Raw genomic sequence first — 18,221 nt, 5'->3', positions numbered from 1 at the left:
GGATATCAGCGGGCACGAAATAGTAGCCTAAGGCATGAAGTGGTGAGTGGTATGGTACGTGGTCGAAGGAGGCGGGAGCGTGGCGGAGGGAGGTTGCTGAAAGACGGCCATTTTCGGCCTCACCTGCGGCCAAAGAAGGTAGCCAAATAGCAAAACGCAATTCTTTATAGGTAAATATTTAGATAAAGTAGGATAGGAATAGAAAAAGGAGTAAAGGGGTATTAGGAAGCGGTAATATAGATTTAGAGGAACTAGAGGGTAGCGGAAGATTAATCGATATAAAAAGAGTAGTAGGAAGTTACTATTAGAAAATAAGTAGTTTATATAAGACCTAAAGTAAATAACTTTACCCTAACTACCTAAAGAAAATATAAAGACCTAGTAAGAAGAGAAGGTAGTAAAAGAGGAACTTTAGTAATATAAATAGGCTTCCTCTATTAAAAGAGTAAAGCTAATAACCTAGTTAAACGCTTTTATAATATAGTTAGAATTCTCCGAACCTATATCCTATATTTATAATTTACTATCTACTATAGGCTAATTAAAATTTTAGATATCTTTTATAAAGGTAGCGGTTATAAGCCGCTAGTAAAGGCTAGATAGAAGGCTTTTAACAATAATATTAAAATTATCGTTAAAACTAGGAGAGAAGCGAGTAAGGTCGGTCCTATCGATATTAATAAATTTAACTATAGTAAGCCAGTAAGTTAGTTATAAGCTAAAAAAGATAGAAAAGCGGAGATACTTACTAATCTTATTATTAATATTATTATCTTTACTTTTAGAAAAGATAGACTTATTTATAGGGGGAGAGGAGAGCTTACTTTATTTCTTACTACTAAATAAGTTAATAATAGCTCTAAAAGTAGCCTAAAGGTCCTAAAAACTAGAGTTTATATTAAGGAAAGCTATCCTAAACCTATTAATAAATAAGTTAGTTTAGCTTCTCGATTAATAAGATAAGTAAGAAAGGCCTATCTGTTAGTAAAAGAAAGGGCTATAAAATAGAGAAATAGGTAATATATAGAATAAAAAATAGGTATAACTTTAGATAGGACTTTAGTAGATATCTAAAAAAAGAAAAAAGATAAGGTTTTCTAAAAGGGAAAGCTAGGGTTTTTATATAGAAAGCCCCTTTATTTACCTTTTACTTCCCTTTTACTAGGATAAACGATATCTACCTCTAGTAAGTAGGATTTATATAGCTTCCTAAGTAATATAAAAAGCTTTTAGTACCTAGAAAGTATTAGAATAGAGCCTCTTTATATTAAAAAATAATAAATTACCCGATTTAGAAATATATATAGCTTTATATAGATAATACTAAGGGCGGTATCTTATAGTAAGTAGGGAGGGATATCGCCCCGAAGGGTTTATAGGGTTTGTATTACCCTAGCTACCTTAGGTAGCTAATAGGAAGTAGACCTATCTAAGGCCACTAAAGCCTAGGAAGTAGCCTAGGCGTATAGAAAGTAAAAATGGTTTTCATTGGCTAGGAAGCGAGGACTTCTTATTATATAATTAGACTATATATATCTGCTAGCTAGAGCTATCCGATGAAAACCATACGATCCTTATAGTATCTCAATCGGAAGGATTATGAATCATGTGACACTGTTCCATACCTAGGTACAGTATAAATGAATCAATATAACATAGAAGAGCAGCAACAATACCTAGGTGACTGCGGCTACAGTCACCCAACTATCAGCCCTTATATATTGTTGAGGGCTACGACACTACAAGGGAAAATCAAGAAGAAAAAACTGTGGTATTCAATTTATCAAAAGAAGGCCCTTTATAAAGCCTGATTTAACAAAGGATTTAGTAAACTGACAAAGAAAGGGCTCAGTCTGCATGTCATAAAGAATCATCCCTCATCTAGGGGGATTCTCCAACATATATTAAGAAGCCCCATACGTTGTATAAGATCCTAGATACTAAAGGACAGTTGACATAACGAAGTATAATAAATAATTTCCTCAATACACATATGAAGTCTCCTCAGGGAGTCTTCTTATATCTTCTTGGTCCTTTTTGGTAGTATCGTAGGCAGCCTTTTTACACGTCTTCTCCGCTTCACAGTTTGTTAAGTTGCAGTTCAGACAATGGCATAAATGAGGACTCGGAAGTTCCGGGATGCACCTTGTCACATCAACACCTTAGTCCATCTTATTCCCCTCTATAACCTAGTACCCGGACCTGTCTTCGTCTACGCCTCAAGGATCAACTGTGTCCAAGAGCCGCGACTCTCGGACCCGGCAAGAACACTGCCATACGGACGCACTGCGTTCTGGATATGAACAACACGAGTCGTAGTCAAGACACGACCACGAGCCGAGACAGCCTCAGCCGCAAAGTGTTGGTATGAGTGACCAGCCAGCATGAATGATGTTTCAAATCCAGTGCGTGTAGCCTCGCCCAAGAACTCCCGGGACCCAAATCCATCCGTAACGGCATAGAATCGCCAAACCGCAGTCTCAGTATCACCATTCCACGAAACAAAGATCTCAGTGCCTGAGTGGGTCTTCTCAGCCACAATGGCGGGTTCTTCTGTCGGAAGGCCAGTCCAGTTGTACCGGAATGCCCGATAGTTCTGAACACCCTCACCCAGCAGTCCTGAGTCCATGTAGGCGTGGAAAATCGGTGTACTGTCCGCCCGGAACTCAGTCATGGCTCCCTCGGAGCCCCAGTTGACCAGGGCATTGCCGTTGGGTAGAAGTTGGGTGCTGCCTTGGGACTTGGCGAGGAGTCCATCGGGAGGCTGGAAGGCTTGAACAATCTTCGCGGTCCAGGTGGCAGTATTGACGGAAATGACCTTCCCCTGCGAGAAAGGGTGAGTGTGGACCTCTTTGCCGCGGTGGTTCTCTGTTCCATGAGCGGAGTTGTCGAACAGCGAGATGATTTCCTCATTATCGCCCTGCTCGACAAAGCGTGCGTGATGCTGGAAGCAGAACTTGACGTTGGGACCGAGCTCAAAGTCCGAGCGTAGACCACCCAGCCGCCAGATGATTTCTCCAGTGGTGCCGTTAATCTTGTGAACTGCGCAAGCATCCCGTGCGGAAATCAGGTAGTTGCCTTCGGCATCCTTGTCCACAGAGTTGATATGGAAGTAGTCCCATGCGTCGGATGAGTTGTAGCCCGCACCCGCTTGTCCCGGGTTTAGAGGGAGGATCGCCTCTGCAAGATGTTAGACTAGCCCATTATAAGCGTTCAAAGTAGTTAGCTTACCATCGGGAGAGACATGTTCGAGGCTGGACCACTCAAACAGCAGTTCTCCGGTCCCGAGATCCAACTCTACTGCGAATTAGCATTAGCTCTTCGTATCTTCGACAACCCACATACCCTGGAAAATGGCATCGACAATCCACTGCTGGTCAGCGCCGGCACCCCAGCGAGACAGATCCCTGGGCACAGGCTGATAGACCTGGAGCAAAGCAGTCTTCTCATCGAATATATGGAATTCATGCTTATCCATGAGCTTATGGTTACCAGCGCGGAGCTCCCGAACGGTCTCATAGCGCTGATTCAGGATGGTAGCATGACCATGACCGTGGCCATAGGCTGGGTTATGGTCACCCTCAAAGCTGAACAGCACATCCTGACCATTCCATCTGGCCTTCTGGAAGTTGGCGGCCCAGATGGAGAAGTAGGTATAACCAGACCAGACGAGCTCACCGTCATCCCGAACAATATACGGAGCTTCCTGGCGTGGACCGTGAAACTGCGGCTCAGCCCATTGGCCCGGGAAAGGCGCGATGAAGAGGTAACCCTTCTCGACATCCTTTGTCGCCTGGATGGTGATGTTCAGACGAGGCGGGGCCAGGTCGGTTCGGGATTTGAACTGCCAGTCTGCTGCGGCGAGCGGCAACAGCGCTGCGGTACAGGCGATGACTTCGAGGAGCTTCATGATAAGTACTGGGCCAGCGATCAGTTTCCATGATGCTCATCATTATGTGCATGATAGGGTACATTAACCTTAGATGGGTACTCTGCACTGAGTCTCTTTGACTTGTTTGAATTCGAGTGTAAAATGAAGGGAAAAAAGAAAACCACAGGCAGCCCCTCGTTTAAATAGGAAAAGGATTACCATTTTTACCTTCGACACACACATGTGTCTGCTAAACTACTTCGGGTATGTCCACCATTGGCCACAATTGTCGACCACCCTGTCGTAAATTATTACGGTATCACTACTAGTATACTGTCCTAAGAGGCAGACACCGGTATTTTCTCACTTCTTACCGCAGATTCCTCCCATTGCTTGTTTTCCGCCGCAAGCTTTTGAACGCCCTGACCCCATATCGCACAAGTGAACAAAAAGAGCGATAAAACAGACATCATGTTCCAGCGGTGATAACGACACGAGTCTGCATCGCAATATTGACGACAAACGAGAGTAAATAGATACATAGGAATATGCGAAAAGACAAAGTGTGAACCTTCAGAATGAAGTTTAGCAGTGTCCCACCCAAGGGTTAGAACAGGGAACATACAAGATTGGATGTCTGTAAAAGCCAAGGGGTTCTAATATGCGACCTAGAGGGTGGTCTGGTTTTTTGCTTTTGCTGGGCCAATCCGGGAGAGTGACCGGAAGGGGATTTTGCTTCCATGATGAATCCTGGAGATAGTCAAAGCAGTTGAGAGTGTTATAGGAAGTCCTTTTTTTTTCATTTTGACGTGGGTCGGTTCTTAGTGTGTTACTGTGTATAGCCCCGAGCCCTCGATGTCAACATTGAACTGAGTACTCCGAAGCAGCTCCTGCCTCTCTATCTTGGTTTTAGGCTCCTAAGAGATCACTTACATACACGCAATGGTGTGTGTAGTTGTTTTATGGGCATAGTATTAAATACTTGGCGAAATATATAGGACCGTACGAATGTATTAGCCTGTTGCATAGTGTCCATTTTAATACATACAACAATACGATATACCATTATAATTTACGAGCTGACAGTCCTCAACTGCGGCCATCGGTGGACATATTCCAAGTTGATCATGTCATGGTGGAATGCCATGTCGTGCTTGGCGGCGGGGATAATCCGCTGCCATTTCCCGATCGAGTGCCCGCTTCTGAAATTTCAAGTTTTCGACATTCGGCCAAACATTTCTTTCGTCACATTGTGAATCACGAATTTGTGATCTGAACATTTGAGATAATGGGATTGAATCCGAATGAAAGTGTCTCGACAGGGATGCCAAACGACAATGAAGCCGAAAGATTGTCTGCGCAAGAAATCGAAGAGCAACCGTTATTGCAGTCGGATCCAGGTCCTGCGACTTGGACCCCACCGCCAGGATTCCTACTGATCCAAATCGGTAAGTCAAATCAAAGTCCATACGTCGTCAAGCATAATTTGACAGTGTAACAGCAATCATGGCCAATGTATTTCTTGGCGGGTTTGACGGCACCATCACTGCCTCAACCTATGCTGTGATCAGTTCCGAGTTCAACGCCGCGAACACTGCTTCGTGGCTAACAACCTCGTACTTGATCACAAGCACAGCGTTTCAGCCTCTCTATGGCCGGTTCTCCGATATCCTCGGTCGCCGGTCTTGTTTCTTCACTGCAACCATCACCTTCATGGTTGGTTGTCTCGGATGTGGCGTGGCCCGCAATGTAATCTTTTTGAACATCATGCGCGCCTTGACGGGCATCGGAGGCGGAGGATTAATGACTATGGGTAGGCTAATGATTTTTCAACTTCCGAATCAATCACTAACAAGTCTCCTAGCAACAATCATCAACTCGGATCTCATTCCCTTCCGCCAACGCGGCATGTACCAGGCAATTCAGAACGTCTCATACGGCTTCGGAGCCATCTGCGGTGCTTCTTTCGGAGGTGCCATCGTTGACTCGATCGGATGGCGCTGGTGCTTCCTGCTCCAGGTCCCAGTCTCTTTGTTTGCTTTAATCATGGGCTACATCGTGTTGAAGTTCCCGCCGCGGCACACTGAGTCTTCCACAGATCGGCAAGCCCAAGGAATTTGGCGCCAAATTGATGTTCTGGGCGCTTGTCTGCTCATTCTGGCTCTCTCGGTTCAACTGGTCGGGCTCAGCCTGGGGGGGCAACATTCTCCCTTGGACACATATGTGGGTAATTCTGCCATTGGTCTCTAGTGTGTTATTACTAGCTGCGTTTGTCGCCGTTGAAGCGAAAACCACTGCCGCACCTTTGATTCCTTTGAAGATGCTGCGAGGACAGCTCGCTGTTTCCACGCAGATCGCCAACGTTTGTGTCGGAATGGCAGCCTACGCAGTAAGTTCGCTCGTTCCACCAATCTTATGAGCATCACAACTGACGCGACCTATTCAGTACCTCTTTACTCTGCCTCTCATGTTCCAGGTGATACTCCTCGATTCGCCTAGCAAGGCTGGTACCCGACTGGTGGTTCCCTGTCTGTTCACCCCACTAGGTGGACTATTAGCGGGAATCATCATGTCACGCTGGGGCAGACTGGCCTCCATTGTGCGCGTCGGCGCGGCCCTGATGTTCGTGGGCAATGTGCTTGTCACACTCCTTCGATTCAACGACTCGCAATGGAAGTATTTCGCCTATGTTATTCCCGCCAATCTGGGTCAGGGATGGTGTACCCCGGAATCCTCTTCACATTCCTAGCAGCCTTCGACCACGCCGGTAAGATACCTTTCCCATCCTTCCATTTGTTACCGGCCCCATTACCCAAATATACCAACGACCGAGCCACTTGCCAAACAAGTCTGCTAACAATGTCCTATGCAGATCACGCCGTCTCCGCCTCAACCGTCTACCTCATCCGCTCCCTCGGAACCGTATGGGGCGTCGCAGTGACCGCCACCATTATGCAGAATACACTTAACTCAGGCCTCGGGGAGGCCTTGAGTGGAATACCAGACAAATGGAAAGTACAATTCCTTCGCCGTTTGATGATAACGAGCACCTGAACAGGCTTTGCTGACCAGTATACTCGCTTTTTCTTAGGTAATCGATGAGATCCGCCACTCGGTCTCGGCTATTTATGATCTCCCTCCGGATGTGCAAATGGCCGCTCGACTGGTGTACTACCGCGGGATCAGACTCTCTTTCATGGCCTCGGCGATCTTTGCTTTTATCGCGACCGTCGCTTCTATCTTTACCCGTGGAAAGGGTTTGGAGCGTGCGGGCGGAAAGTAAGCAATACGACTCCACACCCCGAAGGATCCCCATAGGAGTATAGGGAGAGGCGTGGTGCTTATGGTGAGGTCAACCATCACGCCCAGACCGGATGGATTGGCGCCTGGCGCTCAACCCGCGTTGATCGAGAAATGGAGGTGGGAATGGGCGGAAGTAGATTGAAAGGTGACCGCACAGTCCAGAGCACTGATGCTCAATGCGACAGGTGGTAGATATTGGAAGGATATAGCTTAGAGCATAGAATATGGCGGGTTGACAATACAAATAGTAAGGCTGGATCATTCAGCCTCAACGAATATCTGATCGATCTCGCAAAATCCTTTGACTAGATCAGTCCAGGTGCGCAATCTGGTGAACATCCTCGCAATTGATGCACAACCTACCACCAACTCCGTATAGCACGGCTATTCCTGGGATTATCGAGGACGTGAATGACTTCAGAAAGCAGGTCTTTCTGGCGGACTTCGACCCTACGAGGGCCTGTTCATGAAGCAGGGACTTATTCCGTTGGAGATACTGTTTGCATGGCGGATGTGGTGCTGGTTCCTACGAGTGACCGGACTCTGTTGTACCGAATGGATTTGGATTTCATGCCGAACCTCAAGCACATCATTCCGTTCTGAATGAATCTGGGGGTTTGAAGGCTGCGGATTGGCGGAATCAGGGGTCACACCGGATAAATTTCGGATCCAGGAGATTTGACGCTTGTCATGTTTAATTCCAGTGGAGTGAAGCGAGCACAGGGATTAAAGCGATGGAGATCGAAGAAACTACATCCGAAAGTCTGGACACAATATATTTGATTGTGATAATGCTATGTATGCGCAAGCCTCCCTCCGACTAATGCATATTTGATGATGCTTTAGTTGGTAGTAAGAACCGCAACACTCAGGTTGGGCAGCTTGAAAGAGAACTCGCCCTTCTTGCCAGCCTTGATCTGGGTGGTCTTGCTGTTGACCATGTTCGATCCGCCCACCTCGTTCATCGCAAATGGATCTGGTGCAGTTAGGATGGTCAAGTCCGCCTTGGTGCCACGGCCGACACCCTCGAATGTCAGTGATACAGGCACGTCCGATGTGCTGTTGTATACTGCTCCCTTGAAGACGTGCGAGTCCGTCTTGCTGTTCTGACCAGTCACATAGTACAGAGGACCGAAGGCGTCAGGGGAAGTTGCTGGGAGGGTGTTTGTCATGATGTTGTGGTTGAACAGCTACATTTGGGTCTCATTAGTAGTGTACTCTCGGGGTCTGGTGAATAGTGCAACATACAGTCCACGCGTGCCAGCTAGTTGATCGAGCTGTCTGGTCTGGATCCGCGTTGAAGGAGAGCATGGTTGGGGACCATTGGTAGGCGTCCAAGTTCATCATGAAGGGGGCCTATTTCTCCATCAGCTCTCGTCTGGATGGTGCAAGTTGAAGCGACTCACGTAGGTACTTCCAATAACCCTGTCTGCGTTGCGCTCTGCGCCAATAAGGAACACAGCCTCGGCAACGGTGCCGATCCACCAAGGATACAGGGAGAAATGGGTATCATTCCAGTCGATTTCCTCTCCGTTCAATGGCGACGTAGCGGCAATCTCACCTTGACGTGTGTTAGTTATGGCCTCGTAAATTTGTTAAGTTACTTACCGAGCAAGATAGGATGCTCAGGCGCAAAACTGTCAAACATGTTGAACTTGCTGACGAAGTTATCCGGAGTATCGTACAGATGGTAATCACCACCTGCAGTTCCGGGAATTGTCAAATCGATAGTAGACGCAAGGACCTGGATATCGGGGTACTTAGCCGTGATAGCGTCATAGAATGCCTTGAACCGGTAGGCCCTGTACGATTCTAGGCCGTTGCTCAGCATATCCTCGTTTCCAACCTCGACATAGCGAATTTTCCACGGCTCTGGGTGTCCAACTTTGGCGCGTAGCGCACCGTACTCTGTGTCCACAGAGCCGGTCAAGAACTCGATCTCGTTGAGCGCATCTTGCACATAGAAATCGAGGTCGGCTTCGGGGACAATTTCCCCGCTTAGACCAAGTCCGGCGTAAACTCCCAAGACTAGACAGGTCTTGTCAGCTTGGTAAAGTATCGCGTAGCAAAACGATGTACTCACTGGGCTCCATGCCAAGGTCGTCGCACCACTCCATGTACTCGACCAAACCCAATCCAAGGGTCTCCTGGTATTGCCAGGTGGTTGCACGACCGGGTCGGTCCTTGAGTGGTCCAATAGTCTCGTTCCACTTCCAGCGGCCTTCGATGGTATCACCCTCCATGTTATTTCCACCAGGGAAGCGAAGGAATGTCTAGTTTATTAGTCTCTGATCCTCGACGCTATTCAGAGCCAATGGTAAACTTCAACTTACAGGTCCCATATCAGCCATGGCTTGCATCAAGTCTCGGCGCATACCGTTGGGACGATCATTCCACGTAGGAGGGAATAAGCTGATGAGGTTAAAGTCAAGCGAGCCACTTGATGCTTTCTAGAAACAATTAGCCCAGGCGCCGTGGCAAGTTCCGAGTCAAATCTTACCGAGCCATCAAAGGTCAGCGAGAACGTATTCTTGGTATCGGAAGCCTTTTCTTTGGAAGTAAGAACAAACTCATGTTGCACCCAATCGTCTGCAACACTCTTTGAGGCAACCTTGGTAGTGGCGAGAACCTTGCCGCTGGAAGAGAGGAGAGAGGCCGTGAAGGAGCCTTCATAGGAACCTTTCACGTAGAATGACCCGGAATACTTCTGAGGACGGACATCAATGCCCCAGAAACCCACATTACTCAACCCAGCTGTGCCAGAACCCTTGACATTAACCGAAGTGGGGAGGGCGGTTGACAGTGGGTCGGTGAGGTTCTTCAGGGACAGCGATGAGTCACCAACAGCAGACCAGGCCTCCAGCGACGAAGGGAACTTCTTACTCCCCTGGAAGGCTCTGTTGCGGATCAATTCGGCATAGAGACCTCCTTCTCCACAGTGGTTGATTTCCTGGACTTTGAATTAGATCCAATACTGCAGTAGACAAGAAGCTCAACATACCTCTTCCATCGCACCATATTGCAGACCCGATGTGGCATTGCCCCCAGATTTCGCTACGGAAATGGTGACAGCGGCACCATATGACGCCAAAAGCGGCAGAAGAAGATATTTGTGCAGCATTTTGCTGTGATCAGTCCGCAGCTGGCTGTTTCAACTCGCCAATGCTATTCGGAATATAGTGTATGAGTAAAGGACGCGCTGTAGCGGATATTTATAGGTAAGTAGTTCAGTCGCCTAGCGGGTGCCATACCGGATAATTACTCGTGCTCCTCATTGTGCTCCGATTCACCCGGATAGATCGAGGTGACGTCTGAGGGGTTCAGAATAACATGATCTATTCATTTGGGCAGAATTGCCGACAGCGATCGTAATACCGACACTTCCTTCCCGATGAAGTAAATCTCCATGAGGGGTTTGACGAGCATCACTTTGCCTCTTCCTTTGGACAGGACGATCGGCCGACAGCGACCGCGATAGCGACACTTCATTCCTAATTAGGTAAATCCCCATGAGGGGTGCATACACTAAGAGGTATTGCCCGCGAGAAAACTGTCTCAGGAAACATTGGCACAAGCAAGGCCGACGCATGTTGTAATGGTCTGTTCCTTGCAGTGGATCATGCAAGACTTCAGCAGGTTCTTGGCAGGAGAAACGCCGAGGCTTAAACCCTAAGCAATTTCCGGTTCTTCATGTTGATTTGAGACAGTGCCGCATCCAAGAGACGCCTCTCCACCTTGGCTGCGGTTGAGGGGTAGTTGATCAACAGGACTGGCGATGTGAGATGTGATTGACGGGTAAATCCGCGCGCCTTTCTCCGCATATCCTCCACTCCGAGGCAGTGCCCAGCTCGCCTGTTTTTCTTTTAGTAATTAATATAATACGTGGAGTGATGAATTTACCTTCTCAACCATCAGATACACTTACAGTTAAAAAAGTATCTGATCTGGCAGCAAGGGCCAGGAGGGGAGAGAGAAAGATAGAGAAGATGTGCAAGAGGCTAGCAAAGATGTGAGGCCTGACAAACAAGGCATCAATCAAATGGATCGCCTGCCATGACATTATCCATTTCAACGTCACACCAACCCATTTACCTTCGTGTTGATGATTCCTTTTTCGCATCCAGAATTGTCTTAAGGATGGCTTTTTGCTGCTCCAGTTCAAGATTCCCATATTGTTCTTGGACCAAGGTTCGAATGGAAAAGTCCGTGACGTGTTTGGGGTCCACGGACGAGATGATGACAGTCACGGCAATCATGTCTTTCGTGACTTCTAATAGTTGCTTAGACGAGTACCTCCAAGCAAACATTTGAATGTCAATGCGTTGGATACCCCCGAGATCTCCAGTCGTGATGGTACTGTCATGTGCCAATGAGAGAACGTGGTTAGTATACAGAACATCAAGAGCCTTTCTTGAACTCACTAGCTAGTCAGTGTCGACTTGTTTCCTTCATATGAACCAACAAGCACCCCGATGCCGTCTTGGACTACAGTGCTTATTCCATGTGCAAGGTCGCCTTTGACAACCGAGCGGAAGGCCTTGGTGATCTCTTTGCCAACGTCGTCGGGCTCGTTGGAGATGCCGCATCGCACGATGGACTCTTGAACGCGTTGGGGTACAGACTCTTCGATCGAAACGTTGCTGAAGAACAAGCTGCCAAAGAAGGCCCTCCCTGAGTACCTGGATGAGGTTGATGACCTACTCTGCCAGATTCAGAAAGATGAGCCTTCGTTGACCTCTGGCTGGACACTACAGGAGGGGGTTCTTCTCAATGAAACTATTTTGCTGGATCACGAAGGTACGACACTAGGTGACGAACGTTTCCTTCACAACCAAGGCCAGGCGTCCGTAATTGACCTCACAGCCGGTCTTACAACATTCGCAATACGCATCGCCAAAGCTTTCATGACGCTCAGTGAGCCGAATGATGATGCTCAATACGACCTGGTAGTTCAGTACATCCATGCCTCAAACCAGAACTACTATCGTGTCGCAGACTTCCTCTCTCGCCTCCTGCGCTCAGGTCTGATCGCCTACACCAAGAAGTCCCCGTTGTATATCCTAGCCGGGAAGTTTTCGCGGAAGTACAGTGCGGAGGAGGATCAGTGCTGGGCATTGTTGGGAGCACTGGACTTAGGGGACTTCACACCCTGGTATGAACAAAAGCCGGACATGGACCGGGTCAAGTCTGTCTTCTTTATGAATCTACTCCAGGAGCATCAGTGGTCCACGCTGCTGGTCGCCGCCGAACCTGGTACTTACCAGCAGTATAGCCCACTACCGTGGCATATTAAAGTGACCGATGGTTACTATCTGCCTCTAGGAATATTCTTCGACGTCAATTGGAAGCCGAACCTGCCGGCCCTGTCGTGGAGTCATCCCGTGCCAGCAAAGTCAAAAGATGATGCCATTGATGCCATTCACATACAGACCAGCACTGGAGCCGCATTGACCCTTCTAAGGGTTCGTAAGGATGGCACCGCGCTCTGCAGGACCTACACACAGTGTCCGGCTCGCGACAACAAAGGATGGATTGAAATTTCGCCTGTTGTCCGCGTGGTCCCTTCGTCATCGCTGTACTTCCCAATTGCAGACCTCGAAAGTACTTCAAATATGCCGGGAGCACGCTGCATTGAAATTGTCCCCACTAATGGAGGGGCTCAACCCGCCCCTACCGGTCGATTTAACGGGGTGCTTGATATTTGGGCAACCGAAGGTAGTCTGGAGGAGTTCCAGTTCACCAAATTTTCAATGCTAAGCGGGGCTTGATGGCATTTGCTATGACCGTTGGATTAAGGCCAAGCTACTGGCGGAGACGTCAGAATAGTTTGATTTCCAAATGCATGTTAAAGCGCATCAAAAATCAAGATTGATTCTAGCGAGACTAAAGGGTACTTGGCACACCGGCCAACCTCAGGTACAATCGAGCGTGCCTGTCAGTCATAAAGTCTCCAAAACATCATTTCATAGTTTAATCACTTCAACGCCTATCAACGAGACAGTAATTCTGGCATGTGCGCAACACGTAGCCAGAAACACATAAAAGGAGCTGGATTCCGAGCCTAAGGAAATCAGGACTTCGTTCTTCAGACTATGATGCATCGTGTCCCTCTTTTGCCGATGGGCTTGAGAGCTTCCGTGACCACGGCTTATCGCTACCACGAGCCCAGTGATGTAAGGCTTCTGCTCCCTCACCGCCAATGAGTCCTGTGTATGTAAGGACGTGCTCCCTCGCTGCCACCTCGCGAAAAAGGTGCTTCGCTGGGTAGGTCTGCGTCAACAATCCTCGCAGGAGCTGCTGCGAATTTACCACATAAATTTAAGGTTTTGGAACTGTTTTGTTTTAAGATGCTGATTACCCCTTCATCTGTAACTCACTCTCTAAAGTCTCCAAAACAACCACTCGAACTACATATATTTCATACTCTCTATACCGCCATTCCCCATCAAAGGCAGCATTAAAATGCCAGTCCTACCATCTCTAGAAGGCTCAACCTTCGACGTCGACATCCGAGACCGCCACATGATCTACGACTACGCCGCAAAAGACACACATGGCAAGCCCGAGAAATGGCGCTACGAAATGTGGTTCTACAACGAGGATCGCATCGTCTACGCCATCCATGGTGGTCCGATGGCCGGCCGAAAGAACTTCCAAACTGCAACATACCAGTGCATTCGTCCTGGAGAACTATGGCAGTGTAACTGGCTGGAAGAGACAGGCACAATCTGTTCGCTTGTTTACGATATCCCAAACAAACGTATTACAACTTTACTTGCTTTTTCAAAGGGACATTGGACGCAGAATGAGGCTGCTCGTGGTGATAAGCGGACTCCGGAGGATCTACAGCGTTGGAGGGATTTGGCTAAGATTGGAGAGTCGCAGGCTGACCGGGTACTTTTAAGCGAGCAGGCAGATATTCTGGAGGATTTTAGGGGCCCTGGTAATTTGGAAACTATTCAGATGGAGTGGCCTACCTTGTAAACTGAATTTTATGGTGTTCTATATTTTTACCTGCACTAGATATGGGGTGTTGCGTAAAAGTGTTGGAAACTAGAGACTCTTCTTTCTACTCATGTCATCTTTGGCCTGCCAACAGAATAACACTCAAACACTTTGTTCTTTGGTGTATTAAAGCATCAACGCTAAACCGGGGGACTTAGCCTCATATAGTCCCGAGAGGCCCTAGTAAGACACTAGAACGCCAAGCGTCCGGTTAAATCTCGAGCAGTGACTCACCAGAAAACATCTCCCATTGTCATATCATATCTTGTATATATTGTCATTCGAAAGAACAGGTTGAGACATGTCAGCAAAGCTGTACTTGCCCGCAGAGATACAAACGCAAATCCTCCTCGAGGCATTCAAAATCATCGCATTTCCAGATTTCTGGAGAGCCAGAGCGGTGAATAGTACGCCAACCGAAACATCTCGTCAAGTCCACGTTTAACACATATAGGCTTCTTCGCGAGTGAGATCAAAGCTATAGTGACCGAATCAATCCAGCAGAACGACGGGTTTCTCGGCTTCGGACCCGATTCCGATCTGGCATCAAGTAACGATCTTGAACATCGAGTGAGGCGTCTTTCTTTATATTATAAAGCCGGGGAACACCCCCGAGAACCATCTGTATGGTCGGGCCTTGTTGATGAAGTACTTGCCATTCCACATGGGAGGACGCCGGAAGAGACCGATGCCTACATCAGGGTCCTTTTTCATGCATGGCTATGTGGTAGCTCAAAGGCGCGCTGGAAGTATTGGAAAACCGCAGAGCCAAAGTTCGATTTTTCGCCGCCTTGGGGAAATCCATATCGTGGCTATCTCGCGCGGCCCGTTTGCACGAGAATGGATATTGCGTTTATTGTCAACGCGATCAGAAGAGGGCATCAAGTAGGGATGCCATTCATCTGGGATCAACAATCTAGTCTGGAACAACTCGTAAAGTCATCTCGCGTTTTTAGGGGCCCGCCTCTGGAATTGGGCATCAGCAACGGATCGAAGGAGATACTTCAACATCTTTTCACCTTGATATATGGAAAGTCTCCCTGACGAATTGCTTGGGAGGTGGAAGCATCATACGAGGCGCATGGTCAGGGAGGGCGATATGGATGGGCTGAAGAGGTGGATCGAGTTCCTGCAATGATTGATTACCGAAAGGTGATGAATGTGAACCCGGCTATTACACAGGCACTTGCTTCTGGAACTCCGGAGATCTTGGGTCTCATTCAGGATGAATGGGAAGCTAAGTTCAGCGATGTCCCCCTGGTGCCTCATATCTTCAGAGAGGCCGTCAACCATGGCTTTTTGGTGACCGTCAAATGGCTGTCTACCAGTGGTCGACTGAATATGAATATGCGGACAAGCTCGGCCTATTGGCCCAATGGGCGACTACATCTCGTCATAAATAAAGCGCCAATCCCAAATAGACTGGAGATCTTGGAAAATCTTCTCAAGCAAGGGGCAGCCCCTGATGGACCGGAGTGGGCGAAAACCACTCCGTTTGAGGACGCGGTGCGACAAAAAGATGCCAAGGCAGCGGAAGTTCTTCTAAAACACGGAGCAACTTTCGAACTTGGTTCTGTCAAGAGGGCTCTTTTGAGTCAATCTCACTTGGGTCCGTGGTTCAGAAAGGAAAGGCCCTGTGATGCTATGGCTCAAATTTTATGGCCGAATGGCGCAAGAGTTGCTCCATATAAAACGAAAGGTAAGAGCTATGTTATATCCCGGGATTCGAAGAGAAAAAGGAACATTGAGAAAGTATTTCTTGGTCTGGGATGGAGTGAGGCTGAAGTCCAGGGGTTGCAGTGGGATTATTTCATCGATGTTGTTAGAGATGTTTCTGCTTTGTGATTGTGATTGTGTACCTAGGTACTTACTCAATAGGATATTCTCTCTTATACGTTTTTGCCGAGCAAATAGTCAGCTAAAGTTTCCACAGACATAATTGCATTGCAGGATGTAACAAAGAGAATTCATTTGAGTCTTGAAACTATACACGCTAAATACCATCAGACTAGTCACTCCTCAACTTCCAACTGCCACCCTTCAGCCCACTAGCCTTGCCATTAACAAGCTTAACCCGCTGGCCACTCTTAGAAACAAGACTGCCCCTAGCACCAGCAAGCACAAATTCACCAGTAGTGTTGGCAGGCGTAACAAAAGCAAACTTGCCCACACCCTTCCCATTGCCACGGAAAGAGGTTGAGAACTTGCCTTTCGCAGTCTCAAAGCCAGCATCAACAAATGTCAAGTCGCCGACCTGGGGCGCAATAACCCAAGTCGACCCCCCCAGCACCAGTCAACTGAATACCAGCCGCATAAGCCGTAAGCGCATATGTCGGACCGGTTGACCAACCATGCGCATGCGAAACGCGCGCATCATTCGTATAAGGCGCATAATGCAGTGATCCATCTGTTGAATAGCCTTCAATAAAAGTAGACTGTGTCATGCGAGGGTCATTGAGCATGAATCCCCCACTCGAGACGCATGAGGTCGAGGGCCGAGTCGGGTTTGTTGGCAAGATAGTGACCTTGCAATTCGAAGCCGCTGATGAAGGGTGAAACCGTTTTGCCGGCTTCGGGTGCTGGTGCGCCGTATTTGCCCCAGCGGGACTTTAAAGCGTTTGAGACTTGGACGGCTTGCGCGGTTGATTGGGTTAGGTTTGCCTTTATGGCCCAGGCGTTGCCGTCTTGCGGGTGCATCGTTGTAGTTTCGTTGTCAAAGTAGAGGCCGCTGGAGGCATCCCAGAGCTTTTCGTTGGCGGCTATTTTCAGTTTTGTTGCTGTTTTGCTCCAGTATGCTAGGGCCGTCTTATCATTTAGTTCGGTTGCGAGGAATTGGGCGTCTTGGAGGACGAAGTAGAGGATTGCGTTTGCTTCGATGTTCTGCATGAGTTGTTAGCATGAGATATCATGGGAGGTCAAGATGATGGTATACTTACATGAGCTCCCATTCCAAAGCGTAGCCAATCAGATGACGAGGTGATGTTGGCCAAACCGGTCTCATCGACACTGCTGATAGCCCATTCCAGGCCGCGCTTGTACTGTGACCAGTGGTTGGATAGCCAGATTTTGTCACCTGAGAAACGGTACAAGTAAGAGGCACCGATGAGACTGTGCAGGTGGTAAGTGTAGCTCACGGACGGGAGGAACCCTTTTCCGGCGTAAGGAAGTTGTCCATTAGACTTCTGCAGGACAAACAAGGATTCCAACGCCGTGCGGACACTGTACAGATCACCAGTACTGACAGCAATACTCTCAAGAGCAATGGACATATCACCTGGCCAAACAAGACGGTCACGCTTGGCACCGTCGGTGGTCGTGCTGCTCCCGTTAGTGATAGTATAATTGTTCCACCAGGTATCAGTCTGAGGAAGATGAATATCGTCGTCGGAGCTGATTGCACCAAGGTGCACCAGCGAGTTTCCGTGCTTGGGATTGATAGTGGCCAGCTGGTTGGTGTATGCACCGGCATACCAAATTTTGTTAATGAGCTCGTCATCCGAGTGGAAGTACCCAGTGTAGGCACGCAAGTCCTGGTCTGGGGCTGCGGTGAACTTCACGCGAAGGCTTTTGAGCGATACGGTGGCTGTGGTGTTACTGACGACTGTCAAGTAGCGGAATCCACCACGGAGATATTTCTCCTCTGGGTGTACTCTCCGGCACCCTTGCCGACGTTGAACCATAGAGGAGTGTCCAAGCCAGCGTCAGCGGTGGCATCGCTTGCTTGGTTGCTGATGTATAGACTTGACTCGGAGAATGTGACACCCAAGAATGCAGATGAGGACGAGGATGAGCGTACATCAAGAGACACGAGGCCTGCCACATTCTTACCGAAGTCGTAGGTCACGGATGAAACACCATAGAATGTGGCCTCACCGCCAGACGATTGTGTAAGGGACTTCGCTCTAGTTACAGAGCCGTTGACACTATGGACAGACGGTGGGATCAAGTCGCGAGATTCCGGAGCCAAAATATACTGCTCATATGGGATATTGGAAGATGCAGCGACCAAAGCCGGAGCCAGAAGCAAGGCAGCAAAATGCAT

At 48.2% G+C, this 18,221-nt stretch overlaps 7 protein-coding genes across 7 annotated transcripts; 4 read left to right on the top strand and 3 right to left on the bottom strand.

Annotated features, from left to right (window-relative positions):
- Positions 1-2,212: 2,212 nt before the first annotated feature.
- N7519_008041 (arylsulfotransferase family protein) lies at positions 2,213-3,910 on the bottom strand (the record flags this gene model as incomplete). The annotated part of the gene is made up of 3 exons (XM_057294817.1): positions 2,213-3,180; positions 3,232-3,297; positions 3,346-3,910. The coding sequence occupies 3 exons, from the start codon at positions 3,908-3,910 to the stop codon at positions 2,213-2,215; spliced, it is 1,599 nt and encodes a 532-aa protein (XP_057149628.1).
- Positions 3,911-5,195: 1,285 nt separating this feature from the next.
- N7519_008040 (MDR family MFS transporter) lies at positions 5,196-7,366 on the top strand (the record flags this gene model as incomplete). Its single annotated transcript, XM_057294816.1, has 8 exons — positions 5,196-5,319; positions 5,373-5,684; positions 5,736-5,890; positions 5,970-6,260; positions 6,318-6,579; positions 6,744-6,886; positions 6,963-7,150; positions 7,198-7,366. 8 exons carry the CDS (start codon positions 5,196-5,198, stop codon positions 7,364-7,366), a joined length of 1,644 nt encoding a protein of 547 aa, XP_057149627.1.
- Positions 7,367-8,016: 650 nt separating this feature from the next.
- Positions 8,017-10,295, bottom strand: N7519_008039 (alpha-L-arabinofuranosidase A; the record flags this gene model as incomplete). Its single annotated transcript, XM_057294815.1, has 8 exons — positions 8,017-8,364; positions 8,423-8,530; positions 8,581-8,735; positions 8,783-9,202; positions 9,258-9,447; positions 9,508-9,624; positions 9,675-10,124; positions 10,176-10,295. 8 exons carry the CDS (start codon positions 10,293-10,295, stop codon positions 8,017-8,019), a joined length of 1,908 nt encoding a protein of 635 aa, XP_057149626.1.
- Positions 10,296-11,543: 1,248 nt separating this feature from the next.
- On the top strand, positions 11,544-12,942 carry N7519_008038 (uncharacterized protein; the record flags this gene model as incomplete). Its single annotated transcript, XM_057294814.1, has 2 exons — positions 11,544-11,556; positions 11,795-12,942. 2 exons carry the CDS (start codon positions 11,544-11,546, stop codon positions 12,940-12,942), a joined length of 1,161 nt encoding a protein of 386 aa, XP_057149625.1.
- Positions 12,943-13,636: 694 nt separating this feature from the next.
- On the top strand, positions 13,637-14,158 carry N7519_008037 (uncharacterized protein; the record flags this gene model as incomplete). Its single annotated transcript, XM_057294813.1, has 1 exon — positions 13,637-14,158. One exon carries the CDS (start codon positions 13,637-13,639, stop codon positions 14,156-14,158), a length of 522 nt encoding a protein of 173 aa, XP_057149624.1.
- A 322-nt stretch (positions 14,159-14,480) lies between these two features.
- Positions 14,481-16,024, top strand: N7519_008036 (uncharacterized protein; the record flags this gene model as incomplete). The annotated part of the gene is made up of 3 exons (XM_057294812.1): positions 14,481-14,586; positions 14,634-14,749; positions 15,239-16,024. The coding sequence occupies 3 exons, from the start codon at positions 14,481-14,483 to the stop codon at positions 16,022-16,024; spliced, it is 1,008 nt and encodes a 335-aa protein (XP_057149623.1).
- Positions 16,025-16,187: 163 nt separating this feature from the next.
- N7519_008035 (putative alpha-L-rhamnosidase A) lies at positions 16,188-18,221 on the bottom strand (the record flags this gene model as incomplete). The annotated part of the gene is made up of 5 exons (XM_057294811.1): positions 16,188-16,433; positions 16,485-16,614; positions 16,653-17,059; positions 17,116-17,773; positions 17,830-18,221. 5 exons carry the CDS (start codon positions 18,219-18,221, stop codon positions 16,188-16,190), a joined length of 1,833 nt encoding a protein of 610 aa, XP_057149622.1.

The sequence above is a fragment of the Penicillium mononematosum genome (genome assembly GCF_028829835.1).
Source record: "Penicillium mononematosum strain IBT 11891 chromosome Unknown utg000003l:1.0-8172316.0:1.0-8177699.0, whole genome shotgun sequence".
NCBI classification, from domain to species: Eukaryota; Fungi; Ascomycota; class Eurotiomycetes; order Eurotiales; family Aspergillaceae; genus Penicillium; species Penicillium mononematosum.
This window is presented reverse-complemented; position numbering and strand designations above follow the sequence as displayed.